Source organism: Myotis nattereri (genome assembly GCF_964212035.1).
Source record: "Myotis nattereri genome assembly, chromosome: 4".
Taxonomy (NCBI): domain Eukaryota; kingdom Metazoa; phylum Chordata; class Mammalia; order Chiroptera; family Vespertilionidae; genus Myotis; species Myotis nattereri.
In genome coordinates this window covers 11,964,061-11,977,312 of record NC_138079.1, presented here as the reverse complement: position 1 = coordinate 11,977,312, position 13,252 = coordinate 11,964,061, and the positions used below count along the sequence as shown (strand labels likewise).

The 13,252-nt window shown below is 40.7% G+C and overlaps 1 protein-coding gene across 1 annotated transcript in view; it reads left to right on the top strand.

Annotated features, from left to right (window-relative positions):
• Window positions 1-13,252, top strand: part of SEMA5A (semaphorin 5A) — a gene marked incomplete at its 5' end in the record, with an annotated part of 244,625 nt that overhangs the window by 210,983 nt on the left and 20,390 nt on the right. The window contains 2 exons of the mRNA XM_081089965.1: window positions 9,091-9,316; window positions 12,575-12,793. Of these exons, the coding sequence (XP_080946091.1) occupies window positions 9,091-9,316; window positions 12,575-12,793 (445 nt within the window). The remainder of the gene's footprint in view (window positions 1-9,090; window positions 9,317-12,574; window positions 12,794-13,252) is intronic.

Sequence of the window (13,252 nt, the reverse complement as noted above, 5' to 3'; positions counted from 1 at the left end):
GGAGCTGTAAGTAGCATCATTCGGGTGACTGGAGGATGTGTAGTTATGTGACCAGACACAGATTTGGAAAGTCAGTTGCTTCATTTCAAAAGGTTTTGAGTACCAGCCTGTGGGGTACATAGTTAGGAAAAAGCTGAGGGATTTCACCAGCCCCTCTAATATTCCCTGCTGTACTGGAGATCACGGCCAACTCAATATAGCAAAACAAAGAAATAAGAGTTGTGAGGTCAAGGATGAGAATAAGTTCTCCACAGGATTCCCGCCAGCTCTCTTACCCATGTCTGGAAGGTCAGAGACTGTTGCTGAATGACTGGTCCTGGGAGGTAGTGTGGCATTCACACATGGCAGTGCTGGGCAGTGGTGCCATGCTGGGCCCTGCAGGGAGCTTTGGGGGTGCTCAGCTGCATGAGCCTCCACCCCACATGGACCAGAGCCTCCTGACCTTTCTCGGTTTATACACCGTTTACTGATTGAACAATTATTCAGTACTTACAAAGATTTTGAACACCACTGAGGGAAAGTGGACCCAAATCACACAAGAGACGGTGGCGTGTTTCTGACGTGTGGACCCCACTGGCGCCTGTTTGACTGCGGAAGCACTAGGAGGTCCGATGCTGCGGAGCGCCTGCTGTGTGAGGACCAGCAAGTGTCCAGGGCCCGGCCAGAAAGAGTAAAATGAAACGTTGGCAGCCGCTGTCTGCACAAACCTCACGGTGTGTGAGGGAGACCCCTGTGCAAGCCAGTTATTGCAGAGCTGCGTCCTTCCTCTGTGACTGCCCGGGGGCCAGGGGTGGCACCCTGGAGGCGGCAGAGTTTCCAGGGAAATTTAGGAGAAAGCTGGCAGGTTATAGGAAAGGCAGCAGCAGAGGCCTAAAGCCACAGCATGTGACTGTGGGTCTTCAAGACAGTGTCGCGTGGCTGGGACACGGGCCATGAGGTGGGAGGGGTTGAGACAGAGCCGTTGATCTGATTTTCTGAGTCATCTGGGGAGCTGAGCACTTTCTGTTTCACTCTGCCAGCAGCATGAGCCACAGAAATGCAATTAGAAGTACTGATTAGCCCAGGGTTTCTCTAGATGGGCACCATGACCCCCATTCATGATGGCCTTCTCGAGTACTATTTTGTTATAATTTTATGGAATTATGGCTCTTTTATATAATTAGGTATTAAATATTTTAAATGTATACTTAGGCTTCTAGCTGCTGGTGTTGTTCCTGCCTGCCCGGGTAAACTCCTGTTTGAACAAACCTCACGTCTACTCCCCTGACTGTAATGTTCTGCCTGATTGTGGGTAGAGCGTTTCATGGTGTAATAAAGACAAAGAAACTCTATTACTGAGGGACGGTCTAAAAGAAGAAAACTACTTTTTTTTTTTCTTCTCATCACACTATAAGAGAAAACTTAGATGTCTGCAGTCACCCTTATATCACTTATGGCTTTATTTTATAGACTAATATTTGTAAGAAAATAAAGCAATTTAGAAATACTTGAGTCATATTTTAGAAGAGCAGGCACTTTTACTCAGCCACCTTATGGAATTTTTTGCCCAAATGAATAGAAATTGAGGCAGAGAGCAGTCAATACTCTTGCTTAAATTCTGCCATGTGTCCAGAAGAGAAAAATGAATTTTAATGTCGCCCACAGTACAGAATTCTAAGTATTTCAACTGGGATACTTTCTGTAGGCCAGAAAAATGGCTTTGAATAAGAAACTCCCTTACCTTGTTGAAAAGAGAAGCGGCTTTCTAGAACGTGAGCTTTGTGGCTGCATTTGTTGGTTTAGATCAGTGGTCGGCAAACTGCAGCTCGGCAAACCGCGGCTCGCTAGCCACATGCAGCTCTTTGGCCCCTTGAGTGTGGCTCTTCCACAATATACCAGCTCTTCCACAAAATACCAACTTCTGTGCATGGGCCACAAAGTTTCAATCACACTGTACGTGCGCGCCCGCACGTGGTATTTTGTGGAAGAGGCACAGTGAAGGGGCCAAAGAGCTGCATGTGGCTTGCGAGCCATGATTTGCCGACCACAGGTTTAGATAATCTTAATATATGAATTATCAAGTGACTTATATCACGTGTTCATGTTTTCATATATAGAAGTGCATTTATATGGTGATAGTAGTGGGAAAGAAAATTTGTACAGTTAAAAAACTAAGGAATGGCCCTGGCCAGTGTGACTTATGTGTCCCGTGCACCAAATAGTGTCTGGTTTGATTCCCGGTCAGGGCACATGCAAGGTTGCAGGCTCCATCCCAGATGGGGGTTGGGCAGGGGGCAGCTAATTGATGTTTCTCTCACATTTATGTCTCTCTCTCTTTCGCTCCCTTCCTCTCTGTCTAAAATCAATAAAAACTTATTAAAAAAAAAACACAAAAAACTAAGGAATGGATATAACAGCATGCATCTGTGACCAAACTATGAATTTGGAAGAAGTTTACCCACTTCATTATTTAATCATCATTTTACATTTTAGGAATTTATAGCAGAACTAGAGGCCCGATGCACAAAATTCCTGCAAGAGTAGGCCTTCCTTCTCCTGGCTGCTGGCAGGCACCTGGGACCCAGGCTTCCCTTGCAGCCCCGGCTTCATCCGGAAGGTCGTCCAGAAGGATGTCCGGTCTAATTAGCATATTATGCTTTTATTATTATAGATGATTTTCTAATCATATTTAAGTAGATGAAAATTCATAATGTAGCTCGTCTTTAAACATTGATTTGATCGTTTCTTTTTTTATAGGAAACTTCTAGATAAACTGTGTTATGCCATTGCCATATGTTAAGTACATTAAAACCTAGAAATGTTTAACTTATGTTTGATTCCAACATTTTGAATATTTTAATTCTACTGCAGACCTCACTTATGGGAAAGCAGCCATTGAGGGTGGGAGGTGTAAGTGCAGGAAACACAGAGTTTATTCTTGTATTATTGTTTATTTATTATTGTATTATTTGCCATGCAAACAACGGTAAGCCTACTTTTGCCCCTCCCTATGTTATGCTGGCAGTCAGGAGCAGGGCCAGGTTCAGAAAGCATGTGATCAAGACTTTAAACTTTTCCTAAGATGGCTAAGATTGCACTAGGGCTTTTGTTTTGTTTTCTGTTAACAATGACATTCTACTATTAGGGCATAGATCATTTTACTAGAATTGGTTAGTCAGGCAACTAAATTGGTGGGCACATCCCACCTTCAGTGCTGCGATCGAGGAAGACCATGCACCTTGGTGTGAAAGTGGTCTTTCAGACAGAGAATCCCAGGGGAGTGACTTATGAGACTGGCCACAGTGCCAGTTACTATGTCGTCTTATTGAAGGTCAAGTCCCTCAGACATCTTAACTCCCTTCACACATAGTTGGTATGGGACTGCTGGTACTTTCATGTTTCCCTTGAACTTTATGTGCTTATTTTCATCATTAATATTTAATAATATTTAATATCCCTTGAAGAGGTATAGGTTCTTCAGCAATGATTATTGAAAAATGGATTAATGACTGAGTGGATGGATGGATAGGTCACATGATGCTTCCATTTTCATCTGCTGTTAATTGAAAATGTCATTTGGGCAATATTACTTTGACTTTAATTTCAAAAATATAAATGTTTAAATTAAAATATTTAGGTCAATACCCATAAGTTCTGGCAGGAAACATTTATGAGATAATAGGAATATAATTATAAAATTTGAATTATAAAATGGGAGTCATTTATAGATCTTTTTTTAAGAGGAACATAATTTCCCACAGTAAATTGGCCCAAAGAAGAGCAAAAAGTGCAATTCCTTGTGAAAGATGTTGATAAAACACACATGTTTTTCATTTCCCAGATCCATTAAATGATGGATCCCGGCTTAGAGAGCCAAGAAAATACCCAAGAGTTCCAAATATTTCCCTACTGGTGAAACGAAATTACAGAAGGACTTTGACCTTAGCAATGAATTTTCCAAATACATCTTACACGATATCGGAATTTTCAATTAAATAAATGTTCTTACTACTATCTTTTAGGGCATGAAATCTTAACTAATTATTTAAGGAATATGAACTGATAAAAAGTCAGTTTCATATAAACTCAGATAAGAGCAAATTCAGAAAATAATTTTCCACCAAATGATCACATTATAGAAGGAATGAAATTATATACATGGAAACTTGGATACTTATGTTACCAGTTGGACAAATCCATTCTCCTGTGTGTAACCTTGCTAGGGTAATTATGGCTTCTTATGACCATCTGAATTTTTTTGGACAGAGGTTGCTATTGACCAACTTTGGAGAACTAATATTTTTGTGTTCTGTACCCCATCTTTGTTTCCAGACCTCTGTGCACACCAACAATGCCCTGAATACCAAACTCTCTGATAATTACTATAAATGCATTATCTGGTTTGACACTCCCAAATCCTCATGATGTGTGTCTTTCTATGACCACTTTTCAATGAGAAATCTGAGGCACTAGATAATGGACATGAAGGGAATAGACCGCCCTGGACAGACCTGGTGGGCTACTTTGGTTATCACATAAAGTCACAAACATGGAAGTGATCAGAGAGTTTCACAGTAGAAACTTATGAATAAGCTCAAAGGTGGAATCACTGGAGAAGAAAGACTAATGAAGTTCCAGCCCCCTAGGCCTCATCCACTCCCTGGGAAGCCACCACCAGCAGCCTTGAAGGCTTACTTTAGATGACTTCCCCATTAGAACATGGACATCTCAATGGGCTAAGGACATAAAGCATATGACATGGGCTAAGGATTTTATGAACATAAGACTCCATCTTCAGTCTTTCACGTCCTGGTTAGGTTTGGCAGAAGACAGGAATCTTCCACACAACCTCGGAACCGCAGGGACACACCCTCATTTTCAGTTTTGAGTTAGTGAAGTCGATTGTAAAATCAGTCACACAACAGTAAAATTGCTTTCACTTTTTGGGAGCTTGTTTGATTCCAGGTAGCATCCTCCTCGACAGCATTTACTAATATGCAATCTGTTCAGTTAGTCAATTCTGGTTTTTCAAGAAGGTCTGAGAAAGGGACTCAAGATCAGTTCGTATCACGCTTGCTTTGAAGAAAGCCACTTATGTTTGTTGAACCCAAGGCCCCTCAGTCCTTCCTGACAACAGATGCTTTTTCCTGAAGCACACCATGAGCTGCCCAGAGACACGCTTTAGGAAAAGCTCTTTTATGGGATGAATAGAACACCACTTAGAGTCTGCTTATGCCCTTAAAGCAAAAGGCATATACCCAATATACTTCACACACACATAGTGGACAGAAATCCAAAGCTTTAATGGAATTGGTGAAATTGAAACTCAAATCGATGGTCAACATGTATATTTTGTCACAGTTCTGCATAGCTGAATTAAAAAAGAATTCTGCATAGGGCCAAGCATCTTTAATAAAGCATGAGTTCTAACAACTAACCTCCACTTGGCACATAACCTGTGGGACTCCCATCAACAACTTTCTATGTATTATTAATAGCAAGTAATGGTAATTTAAAAAATTAACTCAAATTTTCTCATAAGAAAAAATTGGAGGAATATTATAGCAGGAAGATAATGAGTTTCTGTGAAAGAAAATTCCTGCCAATGGGAGATCAGACTAAGAGGCAAAAGCAGGACATAAGAAAAATTCAGCTTCATTTGAATCTTCTAATAAATTGAATCCTTGGAGTATTGGATGAAAATCAGGGTCCCAGAATACATTCCTTTTTATATATACAAACGAATATACATTTACATCAGTATGTATTAATATTCTAGTGTCATGTAACAAAATTAGCATAAATTTAATGGCTTAAAAGAATATATTTTTTTTAATCATCTCACAGTTCCATGGGTCACACATCTGGGCCCATGTAACTGGTTTCTCTGCTCTGTCTCATAGGCTGAAGTCAAAGTGTCCAGAGTTGCAAACTTCTCTAAAGCTCTGGGTTCTCTTGCAAACTCTCTGATTGTTTGAAGAATTTAGTTCTTTGCAATTTTAGGGCTGAGTCCCTGTTTTCTTTAGGCTGGAGGTCACTGAAGCTCCTAGACGTTGCCCTCAGGTGCCAGGCACGTGGCCCTCTCACAGTGTGGCAGCTAACTTCTTCCAAAGCCAGCAGGAGAATCGAGAGAATGGACATGTCCATCAACCTAAAAGTTTCCTTGTTCCCTATTGTCACCCCTCCCTCATGCACTGTGTCCTTCTCAGTCCCATGGAGCCGCTTCTCTGCTTTCTGACCCTACATTAGTTTTCATTTTCCATAATTTTATAAGTTACTTCCTTTTGTTGGATTCTTTCTCTCAGAATAATTATTTTCAGATTCTTCTGTGCTGTGCACATATCAACAGTTCATTTCTTTTATTGTCAAGTAGTGTTATATTTGGATGTAAGATGAAGTATTTAGTTATTACCTGCTGATAGACATATGGATTGTTTCCAGTTTACGGCTATTACAAATAAAGCTTTTATGAGCATTCATATACAAGGATTTGTATGGACATAGACTTTCTTTCCTCTTAAGTAAATATCTACGAGGGAAATGGCTCGATCATATGATAAGTGTGTTTATAAGTTTTTAAGAAAATGTCAATAGTTTTCAAAGGGATTGTGTGATTTTACATCCCTACCAGCAGGGCAGGAGGGAGAGTTCCCGTTGCCCAGAAGCCCACCAGCACTGGACTGGCAAGTTTCTGGTTTCTTTTGTTTTCTTTTAGCCATTCTAATATCTAATTTGTGGTGATTTACTTGTGGTTTTAATTTACTGTTTCTAAAAATTATCTCAGCATATCATAATTTGATATTGTAAGTGAATGCATCATATGAAACCTCAAAAAGCAGTTGAAAAGAGAAATGCCTGTCTCGTGTTAAAATGTGTGCTATGAGGGGTTAATGAACAAAAGAACAGACTTTGTTATCAGAGGTTTCGGTCTAATGAGCCTGAATTGACCTTCTTTATCCTTGAGTGATTCCCGTCGCTGGCACATGTAGCTCCTGCCATCATAAAGTGACGTTAAACTTATTAATAAAGACCTGTATTTTTAAAGCAAGGGTCCATAAACAGCATATGTTTTAAGTCCATTTCAGCAAGGAGCCTGGACATTGGCCCGGCCAGGTGGGCACAAAGTCAGGAAGGGAAGGACAGTGGCATATGGCATTTTCAATCTGGGGATGACAGTGCTGCATACCACCAGCCTGAGAGATCCCAGATGAGGTTTAAAGCATTCCTATCATGTGGCTTCCATTTCAAGTGAAATAGAGCGAGCTCACACGTGTCCTGTCTAGTTTCTCACACCATTGAGTTTATGGCCTGAATTGGGCTATTTTTTTCATTCGGGAGGCAGCATCCAAAAGATGCCGTGATCAAAGACGCTGTAAAGGGAGGAAAATGCAGTCATCTGTCTTCCGGTGTGTGTTGCTGGGGACAGGAGCAGCACCTTGACAGGGTATTACATCAAAGACGCCGCGGTGATCACTTCACATACTTTCTGTTAAAAGCCTATGATGTCACCAACACAGAGAACTCTGGAGTATTTTCCCCTGTAAAAACAATAAAAAATGAGGGATTGTGAGTGAAGAAATCTAGTTAGAATAGTGACAAAATCATGACTTTAATAGACGTCCAGGTAAAGCTGATGGTGTGGACACACATGGCTACTTTCTGTCGTATTGGAAATTCACTAACAAACTATTAAAAATATTAAAGGGATATTTTTTCTAACCAGAAACCCACAAAGACAGTTCTAACTGTGTCTGACTACATGACAGGGCTGAAGTAATGACATGCTCATTGACACGAACCCACTTCCCCCCAAACCAGATGAGCCCTTAACTCGGATTGGAAGGGAACTGCACCAGAGACAGAAATCGATCATGGTTTACAGCACTCACATGTGGAGAGTGCTCCCCTAGTGCTCTGAGCAAACACTGCATTTTGACCTAACAAAGTGTAGCTTGGCCATATTATGATGACGGAAGATGTGACTGCATTAGTGTTGAAGATGCAGGGAGGGAGGTGGGGAGTTAAGAGCTAAATCCCTATTTTCCATCATGCACAGTGAATGGACAATGCCTGATGGAAAATTCTCATTAGCTCTATGGGCTACCTATCAAAATGCTTAACTAAAAATTGATGGGGGAAGGATGGGACAGTTCTCCTTTTTATAATACAGCTTAGAGAGCAGTTTATCTCTTATTTTATATGTATGTTTAACATTGACAAATATCATTTTAGAAGTATGCCCATAATTGAATGTATTGTGTGTTGTGGATTTTGCTTCGAATGAAACATCCTTTGTTGTCAAATGGAGGAATTTCCGTGTGGTGCTCTGTCCAAAGTCAAACCCAGGACCCTTATATTTGGCCCTATTTCTGGGGATATAGAGTTTAAAATTTTTGCCAAATAACCATTTTAGTGCTTTGGATTGATCTTCATAATTGTAGTCTTAAATTCCAACCCCCCAGCATTCACTGTACCAAACCTTCAGATCTCTCTGCTCAGCTCCCAGGACCTTCCAACCTGTGTGCCAGGGAGATTCCTGGTAGTGAGGGAAGAGAGGAGAAACTGACAAATGTCACTGAGGTATTAACCAGGAAAATCTGGTGAAAATTTCTTAGTGACTAAAAGTCATTATCATTTGGATACCTACCAGTCTATCCCTTTGAATCTGTCATTCCAGAGCTTAAAATATCCATTAATCACAAACTGAATATACCGTGGTTCAAAAAACAGGTAATGGTTCCTCATGTTAACTTTAATCTTTTAGATAAGATAGCTAAATTTAACATCTGAGTAATTAGCATTTTGGTCACTTATTAAGTGAAAGGAAGATGATTTATATGGAAATCATGATTTTTATTCACATACAGTTATGTCCATTGTCTCATTTTCATTATTGACACAGGAGAACTTGTGCAGATCCTGTTGGAGTTGCATTGAAAACAGAGCGTTCTCCTAAATGCCTAATTTAACAAAAATGGGTTTTAAACCTTCTAGAGTGGCTGATGGGCATATTAAGATACGAAGTGTTAGAGAGCCCTGTCTTTCGATAGAGAAACACCTGGTTCTATTTATGCTGTGTGCTGAGCACACCCCACACCTTCTCTCTCCCAGGAGTACCAGCCTTGTAATACCAACCCCTGCCCTGAGCTGAAGAAGACCACGCCCTGGACACCCTGGACGCCTGTCAACATCTCTGACAACGGTGGCCACTATGAACAGCGATTTCGATACACGTGCAAAGCCCGCCTCCCTGATCCAAATTTGCTGGAAGTGGGAAGACAGAGAATTGAAATGCGGTACTGCTCCAGTGACGGAACCAGCGGCTGCTCCACAGATGGTGAGTGGGGACTCCTAGGGTCTGACCCACTTCCATGGACAGGCATGTGATCTTTTCTCAGAGAAGAGTGAGGAGGTATTTTTTCTTTCAGTGACTTATGGTTTAGCAATCTTTCTAACAACACATCCCTCTAGAGCAGAACTGCCTGTATAGCAAATTGATAGTAAACAGCCTTACTATAAAAATGTAAATGGCCCTGTGAATTCAGCCTTCAAAATTACACTATGTTTATAGCAAGGCCACAGTAATTTGTGGGAGATTTATTTAGTATCAGAAAATATTACGGAAGGGTCAGTGACCTTTCCACAATTCTTTTGGTACTAAAATGTGCAATAAGCTTTTATTTTATTTACCTCAAAATTGGACAAAGAAAACAGAAATGCATCTCTCTCTCTCTCTCTCTCTCTCTCTCTCTCTCTCTCTCTCTCTCTCTCTTACATATACATATATATATATATATATATATATATATATATATATATATGTAAGAGTGTGCCTGACCAGCATGGCTCAGTGGTTGAGCATCGACCTATGAATCAGCAGGCCATGGTTCGATTCCCTGTCAGGGCACATGTCCGGCTTGTGGGCTCTCTTTCCAGTAGGGGGCGTGTAGGAGGCAACCAATCAATGATTCTCTCTCATTATTGATGTTTCTCTCTCTCTCCCTCTCCCTTCCTCTCTGAAATCAATAAAAATATCTTAAAAAAAGAATACAGCATGTGAGAACCCTTTAATAGTCTTTGAAATCGATTTGCCCCTTGTACTTGTATAAATCCCTTCAATGACGTATTAGTAGCAAGGGGTAAGCTCTGGGGTGGACCAGAAAATCCACCCTCTGCCTGGGCATTTCTGCATCGTTCTCCATCTCTTCTACCATTCTCATCTAATGCCACATAATCTGGCCAATTCTAAAAGGAACACACATGCCCATAGATGGGTCCTCACAGCATGGTTTGGTGAGAACAGCAAAAGTAATAATATCTTGCACCCAACCATCTCCCCCTATTTCCAGCACATCTGTGTTTATAATTCTATCTTAGTCTCCCAACATGAGTGTGATAGAGAAAGCACAGTCACCATCAAGGTCATTGTTAGAGAACGAGCTTTAGACTCAGGGTGGCTGGGCTTAAGGAAACACAGAGCTGGTGAGTCACCACCTTGGACTGTTGCAGGTGGAATAAATTCTTGGAGGTACAAGAAATCTCCTGCACTGCCCAAGGGAAGCTCTTAAACGAGTGGCTGTGAGTGAGGGCCACCAGCTGCACACGTCACAGAACTCCATGCCTCTTAGCACTGCCAGCCTGGATGCTGGGAGGGCCATCAGCAGCCACTCCTGTCATGCTGCTTTGCTGACATTAACTGTCTATGCTAATGACATGAACTTGATTCTCACCTCAAACCATAATGCTTAATGTTGTTCAGCAAACAACAAGCTTGCTTCTTGTTTCTTTGGAAAAAAAGAAGTCTGCTTTAGTAAAGAATTTGGTGTGAATAAGTCTACTATTTAAATAAAACAAATAAACACCATTCACTTATTTCCTTATTTCAGAGCTGGCTGTGAACTATCTTATTTTTTAGGATACCAAAGTAAAATAAAAAAAGAAAGAAAGAAAGAAATAGAAAATGAGTAAACAGCATTTTCCTATACATTAACTTTATTCTCTTTTCTGAATATAGATTTTGTTTTTCTTCCATTCTCAGATGCATACAAAACCAAAGCTAATGTTTGTTTTAAATGCTAGTAATATACACTAAGGAAAAGTTCACTATACTTTTATAAACACAGTCTATATTGCCTCCCAAAGTATACCAAGGGCATGGCTTAAAAAGACTTCATCTTTCTTGTGGCTTAATGGCTTCAGGTTCTAAAGAGTATCCACACATTTTTGGTATCGATATCTTGGAAATGCAAAATGGGACTTGCTTGCCTCTGACCACACAAGATGAGGCTTAATTGTGAATAGTTGTCCTTTATTGATTAACCACAAAGTACTGGTTTGTCACAGAGAGACATTTCTAATCCATTTTCTCCAAAGAGCATCCTGCTTTGGTTTCTGATTCGGTTTTTAAGTAAACAACAATATTATTTCACAGTGGATAGAACTGTTAGTGCATTTGCCTTTCACACTTAACCAGAACTTTGTGCATACTTAGAGAGTTTTTGGTTAAGCTGTGTCATTCTGCCTACATTTGAGAAAATTACTGAATGTTTTCTAGTATTGTAAGTGGGTGGTACGTTCATTTTTGAACGGAAATTTTGACTGTGGCTAATTAAATGAGTTAAGTGCAAAATGCTCAGAGCTGACCTGACCCACAGTATTCAGAGTCTGTTTCTAACAAGACAACTCCCCACACTCAGCCCTACCACCAATTGCTGCTGCTTCTGTGTCTACATTTGTTCCCCTGGAAAGCACATCTTGCTAGTAAGTGGGCTCTGAACTTCCTGGGAGCATTTGCTACAGGACCAAGTCATGTGAGCTCAGCCCCATTGCAGGGACCTGGAGCAGACACATGTCTCCATGGCCTGGGATTCAAATGCATGAACTCCACACCTTTCACCAGCCTTACTTCACTTGGCAAAGGTTAACAGGGGAAGGACCGGGTTTAAAAAATGTTTGAATCCGGTTCTGTTCTTACAGACCATATTCTTGACAGTGAGTCCAAGGGCCGTGTGTTGAGGAATTCCCAAGGGAAGTGCAAAACTTGTGTTTTCTTTGTAAAAAGTTTCTCAGAAAAATAAGTGAAATGCAAGGCCTAGGCAGTGATGGCGAACCTTTTAAGTTCGGCGTGTCAGCATTTTGAAAAACCCTAACTTAACTCTGGTGTCGTGTCACATAAAGAAATTTTTTGATATTTGCAACCATAGTAAAACAAAGATTTATATTTTTGATATTTATTTTATATATTTAAATGCCATTTAACGAAGAAAAATCAACCAAAAAAATGAGTTCGCGTGTCACCTCTGACACGCGTGTCATAGGTTCGCCATCACTGGCCTAGAGCCTGTGTGAGCCTAGAGCCAAAGTGAGTTCTTATTTGCACCTGTGACCTAATAGCAACTGCAGAGAAAGACTCGTGAGTTATGGGAGGTTAGCACGCCACTGCTTCTCTTTTCAATGTTGGGTTTTGAAGTGCAAAAAGCGTTCCACCAAATTTGAGGTGTGGTTACAGAAGCAAAGCAGGCAGCAGGTACACAATGAAAGTTAGTTTAGACTCTGGTCACTTCTAGAACTGACACCTTAGCCTTTCCCTTGGCAGGTCTCTCTGGTGATTTCATGCGTGCCGGGAGATACTCTGCCCACACCGTCAACGGGGCCTGGTCAGCCTGGACATCGTGGTCACAGTGCAGCCGTGACTGTAGCAGGGGCATTCGGAACCGGAAGCGTGTTTGCAACAACCCTGAGCCCAAGTACGGGGGCATGCCCTGCCTGGGCCCGTCCCTGGAATACCAGGAGTGCAACATTTTGCCTTGCCCAGGTGAGTGGATTGAGGAATCGGAAAAATATCTGAAAAAAAAATCAAGGGCTTTGGAAGACATTCTGAAATAGGGGAGGCTCAACTGGCTTCCCTGGCTTTATATATATATATATATATATATATATATATATATATATATATATATGAAAGAGAAATGCATATTTTAGAGATATTAAGGGTTCAGTTCCAAACCACTGCAATGAAGCAAATAATGCAATAAATCAAGTCACATGCATTTTTTTTGTTTGCCAGTGCATATAAAAGTTATGTTTACATTATGCTATAGTCTATTAAGTGGGCAATAGCAGTAGGTCTAAAAAGAACATTGTACATATATTAATTAAAAAAGACTTCATTGCTTAAGAATGCTAACCATCATCTGAGCCTTCAGCAAGTTGTAATCTTGCTGGTGGAGGGTCTTGCCTTCAACTAATCCCAATAAAGCGAAGCACAATAAAA